At 41.3% G+C, this 19722-nt stretch overlaps 2 protein-coding genes across 2 annotated transcripts in view; one reads left to right on the top strand and one right to left on the bottom strand.

Annotated features, from left to right (window-relative positions):
* LOC125926524 (keratin-associated protein 4-12-like) overlaps positions 1 to 18285 on the bottom strand; it is a 50823-nt gene extending 32538 nt beyond the window's left edge. The window contains 1 exon segment of the mRNA XM_049636029.1: positions 18097 to 18285. Coding sequence (XP_049491986.1) covers positions 18097 to 18214 — 118 coding nt within the window. The 5' untranslated portion in view covers positions 18215 to 18285.
* On the top strand, positions 5478 to 6467 carry LOC125926525 (keratin-associated protein 9-9-like). The gene has a single exon (XM_049636030.1). The coding sequence runs from the start codon at positions 5715 to 5717 to the stop codon at positions 6465 to 6467; it is 753 nt and encodes a 250-aa protein (XP_049491987.1). The 5' UTR covers positions 5478 to 5714.
* Positions 18286 to 19722: the final 1437 nt, after the last annotated feature.

Below are 19722 nucleotides of genomic sequence, written 5' to 3'. Positions count from 1 at the left end.
AATGTCTAATTAGAGCCTCATACAGTCCTCCACAAATCATGATCTCCATTTTCAGGTGATGAAATTTCACAGTTGAATGTCATAAGCGATATGGACAGACTAAGATCCCAGACTCTGTCTTTTGCCCTTGCTGAGGTGCACTTACATTCATATCTCCAGATGAGTTAGAAAAACCCTGGGACTAAGCACTAGAAAGATGTTCATCTGAGTGTCTTCTTTGACCACGAAAGTACTGTTTTCCTATATATGCAGGTGACGTCTAGCACTAAGTTGTAGACATCAGTTCCCTACAAATCATCCAATAGCAGCCACGTGTCAGAGCAGCGGGACCTGCCCTTTAGAGCTCTTGTGAATACAGGATCCTTTTGTTTCCTTGGGTGCTGTCCAGTCCCTCTGCACTCCTCTGCATCAGATACATGTGAGCATCCAGTGTCCTCACGAGAAAGAGACACAGCTGAGCACAATTGTGTTTGGGTCATGGAAATCACATTCTTGTATGACTTCCTGGTCCTCAGGACCTAATGGCAGAGTAAAAAGGTATCAGGTAATTTTATGCCAAACATATTTTGCTCCCCAATGGTAAAGCAATTTGTCATTGTGATCAAAATGCTGCCAAACCATAAGAGACTCTTAAAAACTGAGAACTATCTGAGGGTTGATGGGGGGTGGGAGGGAGGGGAGGGTGGGTGATGAGTATTGAGGAGGGCACCTGTTGGGATGAGCACTGGGTGTTGTATGGAAACCAATTTGACAATAAATTTCATATTTAAAAAAATGCTACCAAAACAATTAAGGAAGGACGACGTCAGGGATTGAGAGGTCATGCTTGGGGATGTAGACTTCGAGTAATCCATGAGCTCTGAACCACCTAAGGGAACAGAACAACCTCCGGTATTTTGTGAAGGAACTGTGAAGCATTTGAGGGGAGAAAAAGATGCCTGTTCCAGGGAAGTGAGAAGAATGTGAAGAAGGATAAAGAGAAAATGATGTGGACATTCATAGGGGTTGTGATAGAAGGCTGGCATTTCTGGTCCTCAACTAATGGTGCTGCCTCAGCACACAGGGATGTGAGGCTTGATTGAGGCTCTAAGAAGAATAGGTACCTTAATCCCTGAGTCACCTCCTGGGAGCAGTTGAGGGATCTCTGATGAGCTGTGAAGCCTCATATCCAGGGCACATGCCAATGTTTGAGTTCTAGGTATCCGGGATGCTCTGGCAAGACTGAAAAAGTGAAACGTATCTACTGATGGGTCTTAAGAGCTAGGTGTTTAGGTTATGGGATGAAGAAATGACACAACGTGTGTTGTCTACTACTTGTTAGGTATTAAATGCTCTATGTACATTATCTTTAATTCTGAATAAACTTTCAAGGAAGTGTAAATATTCTAAATATTTTAGAAAAGAAGAAACTAAGACCAAGAGAGGTAAATTAAAGTCATAGTTTGTAACCTCAGAGAATATATTTTGAGAAAAAGAATAAAATACAGTTTGTTTAGGATGTGCACTGCACACTAACAGAGAATTGAAAAAATGGGGTGAGTAAGGGTGCACATGAATCTACTATCACTGTTTGCAACTGATTATACCTGAGTGAAAATTATCAGAAATGATATAAAATATACATTTTAGAGTTACCCTACCTGATGAAAATGGAGATGGAATCTTCATAGACAACTCTCCAGAATCATTGGTTGTGTTTTTCTCAACATTGTATGCACAGACAGCATGATTTTCTGCTGTTGCATGAAGAGAACCCTTAGACACAGAGATGCATATGTGGCAACTGGAAGTTGGCTTGAGCACACTGAGATCAAAGATACACGATTAGTTGTGCCAGTCAGTTTCAGGTGCTATAATGAACTTCCATAGACTGGTTGGATCACACAGTAATATTTATATGCCACAGTTCTGGAGGCTGATAAGTCAAAGATCAAAGTGCTGGCTGATTACATGTTTGGTAATGTAATCTTCTTCCTGGTTTGCTGATGGCTGCTTTATGGCTGTATCTTCAAATGGCAAGGAGAGAGTGAGAGGGCTTTGGTCTCTGTCTCTTATTAAAAGAGTATCAACCCTATTATTGGGGCCTTATCCTCATAAGTTACAAGGTGAACTATTGTAGAAAAAAATAGCTATTAATGGGTCTATCAATTGATTTAATTTAAGGTATTCCATAATTATATACCATGATCCTTTAGGTTTTTGCAGGGGCCAGACAGGCAATCAAATACAGTTGTGCTGGGAGCTACCATCCCTGTATTCTTTAAGTCTTTGAGGGAGCACTAAACTCCATGGATTGCTATTGCTTCTCTTTAATACATTGATCAGGAAGCGAGAAATTTTTAGGGGCTCTTATTTCACCTTTGTTTCTATTATGGTTTTCATTTCAGATGTCTGGAGATGTACTTCTGCTGCAAAGAGTGCAGGTAGCTGAGTTTCCAACTGTTAGCAACTTCAGGATCTACATCAGCTTTACAGATAAGGCCCTGTTCTTTCTGTAAACTCCTGGATAATTGCACACCATGAAGGTACTAGGGCCTAGCATTTTCTTCCCAACATGAGACTTGTTAATGGCTATCTTTGCTCTGGATATCTCCATTGGGTTGACCAATGTTTTGTTAGACCTGCATGGCAGTCTTATATCCTCCTTGCCTAATGCTGCCTCTTTCGTACTTTTTTTTTGAAAGATGTTACATCTACATGGCAGTCTGTAGGTTTTTGCTGTCTAATCCACCTTATTTCCCCCATTCTTTTTAAACCTTTCATAGGCATCACTCCCCAGTGAATGTCTTACATTCTTACCACTGTTTCAGTGTCTGATTCTCAGAGGACCCAAATGATACACAATGGAAGGATTCTGTCATTCACTACCTACTCAAGTAGAAGGGAAATGAGTATAAAGTGGACCTTAATACTAATTAGACCCACATGAGATGGACATGAATCAGAACTCCATTTATTACCTGGCCTCCATATGCATGCATTTTAACACAAGGAGTCCTGGTATCAGTGTCTGCTCAAACTCTGAATCCAACACCTTTAGATATATCTGGGTTCTCACCTTTCCCAAGTGTACAGTTACTCTGGCATATGATTATAAATCCGTTGTGGAAGGACTGGGGGGAAACAATGTTACACACACACACACACACACACACTTCATTCTTGCAGTATCTTTCTCAAGAAGACTAACCCTCTCCTTCGATTGAAGGGCTTTAGTCTGAGAACTGACTTGGGTCTGGAAACTGAATGGGAGGTCATCATTTTCTATTGAAGTCACTAACAGCAGCCTCTGATTCACCTGTCCTTGATCCTTTTCCAGTGTATATACTGGTGTCAGGGTAATACTCTTGTTGGCTGCATAATTACCTCACCCTTAAGGAAGCCATAGTCTATTAGTCAGATCTCTGTGAGTCAAGGACCACTGATTGACCTTTCTTCCTATTTTAGTAATATATCTACCACAACTCTGCTCTCTGTCATTCCCCATTTCCCAGTTCCCCATCATCAGTTTATACCATCAATCCTGACCACAGGTGACTACCACCACTGACCTTTTCAATGATGCATATATTTTACTGCTTCTGTGAAGGAATCTCTTTTGGGACCTCTCAGGGAACATGATTAGTTTGTGGGCTGATATGAAATAAATCCATTCTACCATATATGTTTCTCTGAACCTTTTGACTCTATTCACAGTAGTCTACCAGGCAGTTCTAGAATCCTCAGTTCATGTTCTGTAGGCCACTACAAAACACTGCATTTCTAGACAACACCTTATCTAGTGAGGTTAACCTTGGCACTTGCTTACATATAATGCCATAAAAAGGCCAAGGGGAAAAATGTTATGGTCAATGACATATGAATGACTATTGTTTTCACATAATGTTATCCTTTCTCTATAATATATGGACTTTGGGAGGGAGAAAGAGAACATGTAGGCTTATAATTTGTAAATTTGAAGTACAATTTATGTTGCATCAGGGATATAGAGTTAAACAACACAGACAAAATGCTAGATTATCACAGGAAGAATGAAGGGAGAATAAACTACTCTCTACTAAAAATAAGCACAATGGATTCAATGTGTTTTGTGGTAAAACTTGAAAATATAATAATTGTGGTCTTTTAAAGAAGGTTTCTGCCTTCAACTTGGCCCATCCATAATGGGAAAGAAGTAAGAAAAATTTCCAGAAAAATCAAAAGATTGACATGCACATGAAACAGAAATGAGATAAATATTTTGACCAAGCAATTCTATCTGCAATCTGCTCCTAGGTGGATTCCAAAGATATGTTTATATATGTTTACCAAACAACCTGCAAAGAAACATTCATAGAAGCACTATTTTTTAATAGTCCCAAACTTCAAAAAACTTACATGTTTATCAACAGGAAAGTCAAAAAATTAATTATGTCATATTCATTCAGTGAAAGAAACAGCAATGACAAAGAATAAACAACAAATAATTACATTGGTAGTCTCTCAATCATAATGTAAAGGGAGCCAATTCTATACTATTTCATATATATGAAGGTTTTAAAAAGCCCAAACTGACCTATACGGTTACAAGTCAACACAGTGATTAGTCACCTTTGGGGATAAGTGAAGAAGTATAAATTAGAGAGACTGAATTTAATTTCTATTTCTTATTCTGGTCATATTGATATGGGTGTGTTCATTTTGTGATAATCTATCAAGATGGATTAATAACTTGCACACTTTTTAAATGAATGGTATACCTAAAAATTTTTAAACATGTTAGATCCAAAAGATAAAATAAGTATCACCTTAACTAATCCAATTCCCATATCAAATGAAAGCAAATAAAAAAGAAATATAAACAACAAATATTAACTGAAAATGTGCTATCAGTGAGGTGAGGCCACACACTCTGCTGGTTAACAAGGTTAGAAGTAAAGTCGCCAACTCATCCTGGCTGGCCCACTGACCCAGTTATTTAACTGAAGTCTGCAAATCCTGGGAAATCATTTGTTCCAAGATAAATCAAAATTACTGGTCATGAGGAGGTACATTAACTGATGCTGGCTTAGTCCCAGTGAACTGCTGCTGCTTCTACCCACCTACTTTGGTTATACCTTGCCATATGAAAGAGATGATGCCAGACATCTCACCCAAGAGTCTTTGAACTGGGGTACACAAGTGGGGTAGAGTGTTACAAGAGACAGATATGCCTGTGGGAGTCTTGAATCAGGCTTCTGTGGGGAAACCAACCTGGGCTCAGGGATCTACTAAATCTGTCCCAGTGAGCATATCAGCATCATGCCCCTCACCTTGGGGATACTCCCAAACCAAATATAATGTAAGGACCAAGGCTGGGGAGGGAACACTGCTCTGACCTACCCAGACCAGCAGAACTTGATCACATGATGGATGCAATGATCATTGAAGCAAGAATGATGCTGCTGATGTGACAAATTTCCTTTAATCTGAAAATGTTTCTATTTGTTATTCTCAAATAGGAAACACATTAAACACTTATTTTGTAACGATTCCTAACATTTAGGAAACAACTTCCTCGTTTATGATTGCCCCCAGTGACTATGGAAAACAACGTAAACACCAACAAGGAAAGTCCTTCCCATTGGCCTAACCTTCGGGGGTCCAGCGCATAAAAGCCCCAGAACCAGAGGAGGCACCAGAATCTGACAACCTCACCTCCGGACAGGACCTGCCCACCCTCCACCCCTGACACCATGACCCACTCGTGCTGCTCCTCTTGCTGCCAGCCTACGTGCTGCAGGACCACCTGCTGCCAGCCCACATGCTGTGGGTCCAGCGGCTGTGGGTCCAGCTGCTGCCAACCTTGCTGCCGCCCAACTTGCTGTCAAACCACCTGCTGCCGGACCACCTGCTGCCGGCCCAGCTGCTGTGGGTGTAGCGGCTGTGGACACAACTGCGGTGGGTCTAGTGGCTGTGGCTCCAGCTGCTGCCAGCCTTGCTGCCGCCCAACTTGCTGTCAAACCACCTGCTGCCGGACCACCTGCTGCCGGCCCAGCTGCTGTGGGTGTAGCGGCTGTGGACACAACTGCGGTGGGTCTAGCGGCTGTGGCTCCAGCTGCTGCCAGCCTTGCTGCCGCCCAACTTGCTGTCACACCACCTGCTGCAGGACCACCTGCTGTAGGACCACTTGCTGCCAGCCCAGCTGCTGTGGGTGTAGCGGCTGTGGACACAACTGCGGTGGGTCTAGCGGCTGTGGGTCGAGCTGCTGCCAGCCTTGCTGCCGCCCAACTTGCTGTCATACCACCTGCTGCCGGACCACCAGCTGCCAGCCCAGCTGTTGTGGGTCCAGCGGCTGTGGACAAAACTGCTGTGGGTCCCACTGCTGCCAGCCAGTTTGCTGTACCCCTGTGTACTGCACGAGAACCTGCTACCACCCCACCTGCTGCTGCCTGCCTGGGTGCCTAGCCCAGGGCTCTGGATCCTGCTGCCAGCCTTCTTGCTGCTGATTGCCTCACCAAGAACCACCATCTGACTTGCCACTTGGGAAATAGTCACTGCTCAACGTTGCAGAAAGCCAGCATGCAATACCCAATATCACTGTTATTTATCTCTCTTTTTTACAAGCTTGTGAATCAGCTTGATAAAGTGTGGACTCCCTCTCCCTGATTCTCTTCTTCCATCCTCTTATGGGTCACCTGCCAGCTTCATGCATTCTGATCCTGTCATGAGGCCTGCTTTGAGTGCATAGTCAAAATCTTCATCCTGTCCCTCGAAGTACCTTAGAGAAACAAATCCTCATAATTGACATACAGGTTTTTGCAACTATGGAAAGTCTACACTAATATGTTTTCTTTCTCAGTGTACTCTTGGTTCTTGTATGCTGCTTTCTTCCTGTCATGGTCTCTTTCAATGTCTCCTTAGATGCAGGGAGTCTCACTTATATTTCTTAATAAATCCTATACCATATGGCATCCCATATTGTCTTTGTTTTATTGTGCAGTGTTCCCAATATAGGGATTCATACATAGACTGCATATCACATACAGTGTCCGTTGGAGTCTGATTCAGGCCCCCACACATTTTAATCTCCATTTTCAGATGAATGTATTTCACAGGGGAATATCATATGTTGATATGGACAGACTTCTATCTCAGACTGCGTCTTATAATCTTGCTTAAGTGCACTTACATTCATAACTCCAGATGATTTAGAAAACACCTTGAGTGTTAAAACTAGCAAGATGTTCATTCGAGTGTCGTCTTTGACCATGGAAGCATTGTTCTCCTATATATGCAGGTGATGTCTGGAACTAAGTTGCAGACATCAGTGTCCTACAGATCAGCCTTCAGCAGCCAATGTGAGGGCAGTGGGACCTGCCCTTTACAGCTCTTATGATCATAGGATCCTTTGTTGCCTTGGGTGCCGTCCAGCCCCTCAGCACTCCTCTGCATCACATACAGGTGAGGATGTGGCATCCTCATGAGAAAGAGACATAGCTGAACACACTTGTTTTTGGATTGTGGAAATCACATTTTTATATGACTCCTTGGGTCTTCAGGACCTAATTGCAGAGTACAAAGGTATGAGGTAATTTTCTGCCAAACATATTATGCTTCCCAACTATAAGGCAATTTGTCATCATGATCAAAATGTTACCCAGACAATTAAGGAAGGATGAATCAAGGACTGAGAGACCATGCAATGGGCATGTATGACTTTGAGTAATCCATGAGCTCTGAACCATCTAAGGGAACAGAACACCCTCCGTTATTTTGTGAAGCAACTATGAAGCATTTGAGGAAAATAAAGATGCCTATTGCAGTGGGGAGAAGAATGTGAGGAAGGAGAAAGAGAAAAAAAGGTGGGCATTCATAGAAGTCATTTAGACAGAAGGCTGGTGCTTCTGTTCCTGAACTAATGGTGCTACCTCAGCACTCAGGAATGTGATTCTTGATTCAGGCTCTGAGAGGAATATGAGACTATGCCCTGGGTCACCTCCTGGGAGCAGTGGAGGGACCTCTGATGAGCTGTAAAGCCTCATGTCCAGGACACATGTCAATGTTGGAGACTAGGTATCCAGGATGCTCTGGAAGGACTGCTAAGACCAAACTTGCCTACTGCTGGTTCTTAAGAACTGGGTGTTTTCATGACCAGCTGAAGAACTGACATGACTCATGTTGCCTACTACTTGCTAGGTATTGACCAAATGCTTCATTTACATTAATTTTAATTCTTGAAGGAAATGTCACTGTAGGTTAAGTCTCCCATTGTATAGATCACGAAATTGAGACTGAGCAGGGTAAAGTAATGTCAGAGTTTGGTTTCTCCCAGAAGCTACTCTGAAGAAAAGATCCAGTGAATGTAGTTTCTTTGGGGAGGTCAGATCACACAGGAAGGAGTGTGAGACAATGACATGGAGAGGAGGCCAGTGTCACAGTTTTCAAATGAAGCTTAATCCTGAGAAATATATCAGAAATAATGTCAAACACCCATGTATGGATTCCCCTATTTCAGGAGCAAGAGACCTGAAGTTGCATAAGCCAAATCTCCAGAACAAGGGCTAAGTGTTTTCTCAGTGTGGCACCCACAGGCAGCATGACATTCTACTGTCATGAAAAGAGCCCTTAGACATAGAGATGCAGATCTGGTGTGTAGAAATTGTCCCAAACACACTAATATACAAGTTATAATGATGGCATATTCAAGACATCATCTGTAGTCTACAGTTTTCTTCCTTCACACCCAATATTTACTCTGAAGGATGGTGGACAGATACAATTTTTATAAGGAGAAGACAGAGGAGGAAAAGAGAAGAGGTAAAAGAGGAGGAGGAGGTAGGCAGGGAGAGAGGAAGGTAGAGTGAGAGAGAAAGAAGGAAGGAAAGAAGAAAGAAGGAAGGAAGAAGGAAGGAAGGAAGGAAGGAAGGAAGGAAGGAAGGAAGGAAGGATGGATGCTGTCATGTCACCTCATCCTGGTTTTCCCAAACTGCTCCAGTTATATCACTGAAAGTCCCATACCCTGGGAAAGACTTCATTTCTGGGTAAATCAGGACTACTGGTCATCCAGGAAGTATGTTAGTTGATGCTTTCTTAGTCTTAGTGTACTACTGTGGCTTCTATCTACCTGCTTGATTCTGCCTTGACATGTGAAAGAAATGACGTCAGACATCCTCCACTCGTGTCTTTGATTGAAATTGGATACCAAGATGGACTAGGGGGCTACAAGAGACAGATGCCTGTGAAAATATTGAATCAGGCTTTTGTGAGGAAACAGACTTGGTCTCAGGCATGATTTTAATTCATCACTGTGAGCGCATCAACATCACACTCCTCACCTCAGAGATATTCCCAATCTACATGCAATGTAAGGACCAGCACTGGGGAAAGACCACTGAACTGACCCACTAACTACATCCCAGGCTAGTGGGAACTATATCACATAATGAAATTATTGTAGCAAGAGTGTTGCTGCTGATGTGACCATCTTGCTTTCATCTGAAAATGTTTCCATGAGTTATTCTCAAATAGGAAACACATTAAGCATGTATTCTCTGAAGATCATAATAACATTTAGGGAATAGCTTCCTCTTTTATTATCCCCCAGTGACTATTGAAAACAGCATGAACAACAGCAAGGTAAATCCTACTTATTGTTCTAACTCTGGGGGATCCAATGCATAAAAGCCGCAGATCAGGAGGAGGCACCAGAATCAGAGAAACTCACATCTGGACAGGACCTGCCCACCCTCCACCCCTGACACCATGACCTACTCGTGCTGCTCCTCTTGCTGCCAGCCTACGTGCTGCAGGACCACCTGCTGCCAGCCCACGTGCTGGGGGTCCAGCTGCTGCCAGCCTTGCTGCCGCCCAACTTGCTGTCAGACCACTTGCCGTAGGACCACCTGCTGGCGTCCTTGTTGTGTGTCTAACTGCTGCCAGCCTTCCTGCCACTGACTGCCTCCTCACAAACCACTCTCCTCTGCACACAACCTTTGTTAACCATCTTTGCTCTGGAGAACAAATTCACTTCCTAGACTTTGCTGAGAACCAGCATACTATCACCTTAATTCCTGTTACTCATATGTCTGTTTGAGAACTTGTGAATCAGCTTGATAGAGTGCAGAGTACTTTCTCCAGTTCTCTTCCTCCTGTGTAGATGAATCATGTGCCACTATGGTGAATCCTCAATATGAAGCATTGGTCTCTGCTTTGACACTGAATCATGATCTTCATCTTCCCCCTCCATGTAACTCAAACAAATCTCATGAGTTTTTCTTAGGTTTCTGCAACTATCTTCATAATAATCATCTTATCATGTTTCATTTTAATGTATTTATGATTTATATAATCCACTTTATTCTTTCCATGATCACTTGGAATTTTCTTCATAGACACAGGAACTCTTTCCTATATTTCTTAATAAATCTGTGCCATTTTCATCCCAAGTTGTGTTTCATTTTACTGTGCAGCATTCCTGACATAGGGACCTATATACATATCGCATATCTCATGCATTGTCTATTCTGGGCCCTATGACAGCATCCCTCAAGTAAGATTTTCCATTTTTCAGAAGAGAAAATTTCACTGTGTGATGGTATGTAGGTAAAAATGAACAGATTCTAGTTAAAGAGTGGCTTTTCTGCTCCTATTCAAGGGCACATACATTTACCTATCAGGACAAGTTGAGGTGAAACTGGGACTGAATACCAGCAAGGTATGCTTTTCAACTGATTCCTAACAATGGAAGGAATATTCCCTTATGTATGCAGATAATATTTGTGTTTACCAAGTTCTTCCCAAATCAGTGCCCGACACCTCAGTGTGCATCAATGAGCAGATGTTTCAGTCAACAAGCAGTGGCTGCCTTTAAGAGCTCTCATGCATTCAGGGAAATCTTCTGTCTCAGGCTTGACCAGCCCCTTGGGTAATTCTTCTGCATCAAATAATTTTGAGCATCCATTGTGTCCTCATGAGAGAGAGACTCATTTATTGGATTTGTCCTTTGGTATCATGTAAATCAAATTCTTGTAAGGCTTCCTTCTCCTGAGTACCTTTTTAGAGCAAAAAAGAATTAAGTAATTCCCTGCAAAACACAGATCCTGTAGCATCCTTTAAACTTTAAACCAACTTGCTTCAATGTGGTATGGTTCATTTTCAGGAGGGATGTTATCCAATTAAGGGCTTGACATCAGTCTCTGCTGCTGAAAAACGGCACTTTCAGCAGAGACAGTCATGGCAACAGAGAGCACATGCTGTTGGTTCTATGCAAAGCCTCTATTCATGCCAATGTGTCTACTCAGTTCATGGTTTCCTGTGTAAGTACTGGAGCATCTGAGGAGAGAAATGGGGCATTATCCCAGACTCATCCAGAGCCTCTCAAGAGATGGATACTCTCTGGTGGGCAGTGATTTGGGGACATAGAGAGGGAACACTTTATGTCCACACACCCAACTCTGTCTAGTGAGTCTCTAATCTTTCAACCTTGCTGCTTTCAGATCTCAGACCAAGCAATCAAGCTTTTTACCGCTTGCCAACAGGCCATGGACACCATTCCCTCAGTCCATTTTTCTTCAAACAAAATGCATAGCCATGTGTGCTGCTCACAGTTCTTTTCACTGGGAGTATATCCACTCTCCACTGCCTTTTCAGGCCAGAAATTGTTGATCTGTTGTAGTAAAAATTCTGTATGTGGCATAATAGCTGCTACCAAGGCTATCAGTTGATAAAATTCAAGGTATTCCATGATCATATGTCATATTACTTTAGGTTTCCACAGGAACCAAATGTGCTTGTAAACAAATCATGTACCCTTTAGTCATGTATCACTGAAGTCAGCACCAAACTCTGGATGTGATATTGTTTCTTGATAGTGCCTTGATCTGGAGGTTTAATTTTTAAATTTGAGGTATAGTTTATGCTAAGTCATGGACACAAGGATAAATAAAGGAGGCAGAACCAAGGTTATTGAGGGAAAGAAAGATACATTGTATGTTATTAAGGATTTTGAATAAGATTTATTTCTGCTGTATTCCTTGAAAACATAAGAATTGTGATCTCTTATAGAGATATCTGCCTAAATACTGGCTGACATAATAAAGGAAAGGAAAAAGGGGCGACTGGGTGGCTCAGTTGATTAAGCGTCCAACTTCCACTCAGGTCATGATCTCATGGCCTGTGGGTTCAAGCCCCGCATTGGGCTCTGTGCTGACAGCTCAGAGCCTGGAACTGCTTCAGATTCTGTGTCTCCCTCTCTCTGCCCCTCCACCGCTCAACTCTGTCTCTCTCTCTCTCAAAAACAAATAAACATTAAAAAATGTTTAAAAAATAAAGGAGGGGAAAAAGAGAAAGAAATGATTCCAGACTAATCCATGGTGGACATACTATTTAAGGTGGAAGTGGGAAAAAGAAAGATACATAAAGGACAGATGACACAAAATACAGGAGAAACTTTCATAAAGGGGCATAAACATAGTCTATATTTTCCCCAAAACACGTAGCTAGTGAGTAGCGGAACCGGAATTTGAATACTCTTCTATATGATTCTAATTTTCATAATCAAGATCTATCATCTTTTCTTCCATGATAAAGAACTTACAGTTGAAGATAAAATTAGAGATGAATAGTTGCATAATTGTCGAGGGATCTTAGTACAGCAAATGGATAATGCAAACTAGAAGCATCTTACAAGTGACATGACAAAAGCAGTCTCCTTAATGGGGTGGGGGTGGAAGCTAGAAGCTCTACAGAATTTTTTCCTGTTTCTGTCCAGAAGTTTTGTAGTTTGGGGCTTTAAATTTATGTCTACAACCCATTTGAATAGGCTTTTGTATAGGATACAAATTACAGGTTGAAATTCTTTTTTTTCTTCCGTGGATGTTAAATTGTTCCAGCACCATTTGTTTAAAAGATCACACTTGCTCTGCATATTAACTTGGCACCTTTCTTCAAAAATCAATGCATAGTAAGTGTGTGTCTCTTTCTGGACTCTCAATTGGGTTCCACTGATTTATATCTTTATGATTTCATCTGTACCCCACAGAAAAGCTTTGTTTTTGAAGCCAAGATGGTTTTGATGTTCATGCAATTTCCTACAAGTTACATTATTCAACACTGATTTCCTCAGCTCTAATATGGGGGGCAATAATACCCATTTTTCAGGATTGTGTGAGAATGAAAGATAGTGCAGATAAAGCATCTATCTCAGTAGCCAGTGTGTGGTAGGCCCTCAGGAAATGTTACTAATTCTTCCCATCCATTCTCCACATTGTAAAGTTTAGTAATCTGGCAAAATATTCAATACACCCTCTAGGAAGATCACACCCTCTGTCACATCTAGTGTGTTAACTAATCCAAAGAATTTTTATATCTCTTAAGAAGATGGTCATAATTAAAATTGCTTATTTTCTGTACAGAGCCATATTAACCCTCGTACTGCTGGGTGCCTTAGCTATTGTCTTTATTATTCAGCTTTGAATACAAAAATCCAGGTTTCTTCCACTTGGGAACTAACTTAATGTCCATCTTGGGTTTGAATACTGCATCCTTTCTTCTCCTTTTTTTTTCATTTCTCTGTTTTCCTCTTTTTCCTGAAAATTCTGATTTTGATTTCCTTTAGCTTATGTGTCTTTATCTCATAGAACACAATAAATTGTTCTCTTTGCATTTACAGCTCAAATATTATGATGGGATAAAAGGGTTATATGCCTATTGCAGGGTACTTCAGTTCTCAGGCCTCTACAAACTTATCTTCTCTTAACAATGTCCAGGTGAGGAGACCAAATTGCCTCAAAGCTTGGGAGACCAGGAATTGTGGCCTGAGCTTGTGTTCTTTCCAAGTGTAATTCTTCATCCCAATTTCTGTTAGGATGAATGAAATGATACCAGTATGCCAATCCATAACATCAGAGAAGAGGCTCCTTTAGTCAAGAATAAGGCCAGGAACACTTTTGGGGCCAATGATACTCAGGTTACTTTTGGTGACAGATTGCACTAGTGGCAGATTAGAACCCAGAGATGTAAAGCCTCCCTTCATTAACTCTTCATTAACTCTTCATTAGCTCTTAAAGGCAGTCTTTACTGGTCATAAAGGTGGGAAGAATATTTAGGAAGGTCTTTGTAGACTGAAGTGGTTTTATTTCCACTGTTAGAGAAATAATTCAAAATGTACATCTTCCCCATGCCCCATCACTAGTGTTATTTCTACTTATGGAAAGGTAAATAAAAATATCTTTGACCTGAAATAAAAGGACTTGCTTATGTCAATTAAAAGCTGTATGGCAAATAATTTCCTGATCCTTGAACTGAGAATTATAATGGAATTATAATCTTGGCTCTGCCTAATTTGTAGGACTATAGTGATAACTGAATGAGGTATTAAATATAGAGTGACCCCCCCCCAAAAAAAAAACAATGAAACCCAAAGGAAAGCTTCAAAAAGGAATTCATAAAGGAAATGCACACAAACACACAAACACACAAACATTGGATGCAGGATAATACAGATTTTATTAGGAAAGAATGGAAAGAAGAAAATTCAGTCATTGTGAAGAGTTTAGTAACCTGTCAGAAGTTACTAAATATAATGCATATATCTAAAAAGATGATCAATAATGATCACTGTGGAGAGCTAAATATACACATATAAGAGGTTGTTTAGGGGCACCTGGCTGGCTCAGTCGGTTAAGCTCCAACTCTTGTTTTTGACTCACGTCATGATCTCATGGTTTGCGAGTTTGAGCCCACGTTGGGCTCTGCCCTGAGAGCATGGAATCTGCTTGGGTTTCTCTCCCTCTCTCTCTGCTCCTCCCCACTCACATTTTCTCTCTCTCTGTCTCTCTTTCCCTCCCCCCGCCAAAAAAAAAAAAACTTAAAAAAATTTGTTTAATGGTTTCTGGTCTCACATTTATGTTTTTCATCCATTTTGAATTTATTTTTGTGTATGGTGTAAGAAAGTGGTCCAGTTTCATTCTTCTGCATGTCCTCATCCAGTTTTCCCAACACTTTTTGTTGAAGAAACTGTCTTTTTTCCATTGGATATTCTTTCCTGCTTTGTCAAAGATTAGTTGACCATATAGTTGTGGGTCCATTTCTGGGTTTTCTATTCTGTTGCATTATGTGTCTGTTTTCGTGCCAGTGCCATACTATCTTGATGACTACAACTTTGTAATATAGCTTGAAATCTGGAATGGTGATGCTTCTAGTTTTGTTTTTCTTTTTCAGGATTGCTTTGGCTATTTAGGGTCTTCTGTGGTTCCATACAAATTTTTGGATTGTTTGTTCTGGCTCTTTGAAAAATGCTGGTGGTATTTTGATAGGGATTGCATTAAATGTGTAGATTGCTTTTGGTAGTATAGACATTTTAACAGTGTTTGTCTTTCCAATATGTGAGCAGTGAATGCTTTTCTGTTTATTTGTGTCCTCAATTTCTTTCATAAGTGGTCTATAGTTTTCAGAATACAGATTTTTTACCTCTTTGGTTAGGTTTATTCCTAGATATCTTATTGTTTTTGGTGCAATTGCAAATAGAATAGATTCCTTGATTTCTTTTTCTGCTGCTTATTTATTGGTGTATAGAAATACAACAGATTTTTGCATGTTGATTTTATATCCTGTGACTTTGCTGAATTCACATATTAGTTCTAGCAATTTTTTGGTGGAGTTTTTTGGGTTTTCTACATAGAGTATCATGTCATCTGTGACAGTGGAAGTTTGACGTCCTCCTTGCTGATTTGGATGCTTTTTATTTCTTTTTGTGTCTGATTTCTAAGGCTAAGACTTCCAGCACTACGTTAAATAGTAATGGTGAGAGTGGACATCCTTGTCTTGTTTCTGACCATAGGGGAAAGGCTCTCAGTTTTTCCTCACTTAGGATGGTATTAGCTGTGGGTAGTTTATATACGGCCTTTATGACATTGAGGTATGTGTCATCTAACCCTACTTTGTTGAGGGTTTTTATAAAGAATGGATGTATTTTGTCAAATGCTTTTTATGCATCTATCGCTGATAGATGATTCTTATGATTTTTATCCTTTCTTTTACTAATGTGGTGTGTCACATTGATTTGTGAATACTGAACCAGTCCTGCAAACAAGGAACAAATCCCACTTGATCATGGTGAATAATTCTTTTAATGTACCATTGAACTAGATTCTCTAGTATCTTGTTGAGAATTTTTGCATCCATGTTCATCAGGGATACTGGCCTATGATATAGGAAACCATCAAAATCCTAGAGGAGAACAAAGGCAGCAACCTCTGTGACCTCAGTCAGAGCAATTTCTTACTAGACACGTTACCAAAGGCAAGAGAAACAATAGCAAACATGAACTATTGGGACTTCATCAAGATAAAAACCTTCTGCACAGTGAAGGAAGCAACCAACAAAACTAAAAGGCAGACTACAGAATGGAGACGATATTTGCAAATGATATATCTGATAAAGGGTTAATATCCAAAATCCATAAAGAACTTAGCAAACTCAACACCAAAAAGCAAATAATCCAGATAAGAAATGGGCAGAAAACATGAAGAGACACTTTTCTAAAAAAGACATCCAGGGTGCTAGGGTGGCTCAGTCAGTTAAGCTACTGACTTCAGCTCAGGTCATGATCTCACGGTTTATGAGTTTGAGGCCCACATTGGGCTCTGTGCTGATAGCTCAGAGCCTGGAGCCTGCTTCGGATTCTGTGTCTCCCTCTCTCTCTGCCCGTCTCCTGCTTGTGCTCCGTCTCTCTGTCTCTCTGTCTCTGTCTCTGTCTCTCTCTCTCAAAAAAAAAAAGACATCCAGATGGCTAACAGACACATGAAAAGATGCTCAACATTACTCACCATCAGGGAAATACAAATAAAAACCACAATGAGATATTACCTCACACCTGTCAGAATGGCTAGACTTAACACAAGAAACAACAGGTGTTTGTGGGAATGCAAACTGATGCTGCCATTCTGGAAAATAGTATGGAGGTTCCTTAAAAAACTGAACATAGAACTACCCTATGACCCAGCAAGTGCACTATTAGGTATTTACCCAAAAGACACAAAAATACAAATTTGAAGGGGTACATGCACCCTAATGTTTATAGCAGCATTATCAGCAATAGCCAAACTATGGAGAGAACCCAAATGTCCATCGATTGATGAATGGATAAAGAAGATGTGGTATATATATATACAATAGAATATTTCTCAGCCACCAAAAAGAATGAAATCTTGCCATTTGCAATGATGTGGATGGATCTAGAATGTACTCTGCTAAGTGAAATATTCAGAGGACGACAAATACCATATAATTTCACTCATATGTGGAATTTAAGAAATAAAACACATGAACATTGAGGAGGGTAAAAAAGAGAATAGAGAGAGAAATAAACCACAAGAGACTCTTAATGATAGAGAACAAACTATGGTCTGACAGAGGCAGGTGGGAGGGAGATAGGCTTGATGGCTAACAGGTATTAAGGAGGGCACTTGCTGTGATGGGCACTGGATGTTGTATGTAAGTGGTGAATCACTGAATTCTGTTCTTGAAACCAATATTTCACTATATGTTAACTAAATAAAATTTAAACAAAAAATAAAATACAAAGACAATTTAAATGCCATAGAAGTGAAAAGTGATGGTCACTTTTCCAAGGCTGAAACTATGAATCAACAGATGTTGACCAGCATCTGGAGTTGACCAGTTGGAGTAGATCAGCAATTCTTACAGTGATCAAGAGAAAATAAGAATAAGATTAAATTTAAGTAGACTTCATTCCCTTAATAGAATCACAAGCATTGCAGTAAAAGATGATGAAAGTGCAGAATAAGCATGTGTTCCCAGTAAAGTTTAGGGAGAAAGTTCTTACAGGAACAGCAACTTTGGTAAACTGGTCTAGAAATATATCTTTGGTCAGTGGTGGGTCTACAACAAGTCGATCAGCAGCAGGAAGGCTAGAAAGAGCTGGACACACACACAGTGCAGCAGCAGGTAGTCCTGCAGCAGGGGCTGTGGTACCAGGTTGGGCGGCAGTAGGCTGACAACAGCTGAATGCACAACCTTGAGCTAGGCACCCAGGCAGGCAGGAGCACGTGGGGTGGTAGTAGGTTCTCTTGCAGTACACGGGGATAGAGCAATCTGGCTGGGAGCAGGCTGTACAGCAGCAACTGGGGCAGCAGCAAGGCTGGCAGCAGCTGGACCCACAGCCACTGGATACACAGCAGGTGGTCCTGCAGAAGGTAGGCTGGGAGCAAGAGAAGGAACATGAGTGGGTCATGGTGTCAGGGGTAGAGGGTGGGCAGGTCCTGTTCAGAGGTGAGTTTCTCAGATTCTAGTGCTCCTTCCTGTTCTGAGGCTTTTGTGCCCTAGACCCCTGAAGTTTGGATCGTGGGAATGGCTTTTCTTCTTGTTGTTATTGTTTACATTGATTTCGAAGATCACTGGGGGAGGTGTGGAAAAAATGAGGAAGCTGTTCCCTAAATGTTATGATTTTCAGAAAATAAGTGTTTAATGTGTTTCCTATTTGAGAATGACTCATAGAAAAATTTTCAGATATAGGGTTACAGGTTGGCTTAATTGGATAAATGTCCAAATCTTGATCCCAGCTAAGGTAATAATCTCAGGAAGATGAGCTCAAGACCTACACTGGGCTCCATGTTGGGCACAATGCCTATGATAAAAAAAAAAAAAAAAAAAGAAGAGAGAACGAAAGAAACTAAATACCCAGATAAAACCAAGGTGGTCACATCAGGAGCAACACTTTTGCTACAATAAATTAATCGTTTGATATTGTTCCTACTGGCCTGGGGTGTGGTTGGTAGGTGAGGTCAGGAGATATCCCCAGATTGCTCCATAGGTTGAACACAGATTGGGATGTTCCTGAAATGAGGGACATGATGTTGATATCTTCACAGTAATGAATTAAAATCATGACTGAGACTAAGTCTGTTTCCTCCCAAAAGCCTGATTCAACCCTTTCACAGTCATCTGTCTCTTGTACCACCCTAGGCAATCTTGGTATCCCATTTCAATGAAAGACACATGAGTGGAGGATGTCTGAAAAACAACTATTCCAAATGTGAAAGCGAATCAAAGAAGAAGATAGAAGCCACAGAGTACACTGAGACTAAGAAAACATCAATAAACATACTTCCTGGATAAACAGTGCTCCTGATTTATGAAGAACTGACAAATTGCCTTATGGGAGGGAAGAGAAATAGATTTATAACAAAATCACAAGATGCCATTTTACTATATCCCATTAGGTCCTGGGGACAAGGAGGCCAAACAAGAATGTGATTTCCACGACCCAAACACAAGCGTGTTCAGCTGCCTCTGTTGCTCACGAGGACACCGCAGGCTCACCTGTATGTGAGGCAGAAGAGTGCTGAGGGCCTGGATGCCACCCAAGGCAACAGGAGCATCCTGGGTTCCCCAGGGCTCTAAAGGGCGGGTCCCGCTGTCCTCACGTATGGCTGCTGTGGCTGAGTTGTACGACACTGATGTCTACAACTTAGTGCCAGTGATGGCCCGCCTGTCCGGGAGAATAACACTTGTGCGCTCAAAGAAGGCCTCGGATGGACATCTTGCTGGTGCTGAGACTAAGGGCGTTTGCTACCACGTCTGGAGATCTGAACGTAAGTGCGCTTCAGCAAGCGCCCGAACCACAGTCTTGGATCCGAGTGTGTCCATGTCAGCTGTGGGACACTCCACTGTGAAATCTCCTCAGCTGAAAATGCGCATAATGACTTGTGGAGGACTGTGTGTGGCTCCACACGGACACTG

This window comes from Panthera uncia, chromosome E1, assembly GCF_023721935.1.
Source record: "Panthera uncia isolate 11264 chromosome E1, Puncia_PCG_1.0, whole genome shotgun sequence".
Classification (NCBI taxonomy): domain Eukaryota; kingdom Metazoa; phylum Chordata; class Mammalia; order Carnivora; family Felidae; genus Panthera; species Panthera uncia.
This window is presented reverse-complemented; position numbering and strand designations above follow the sequence as displayed.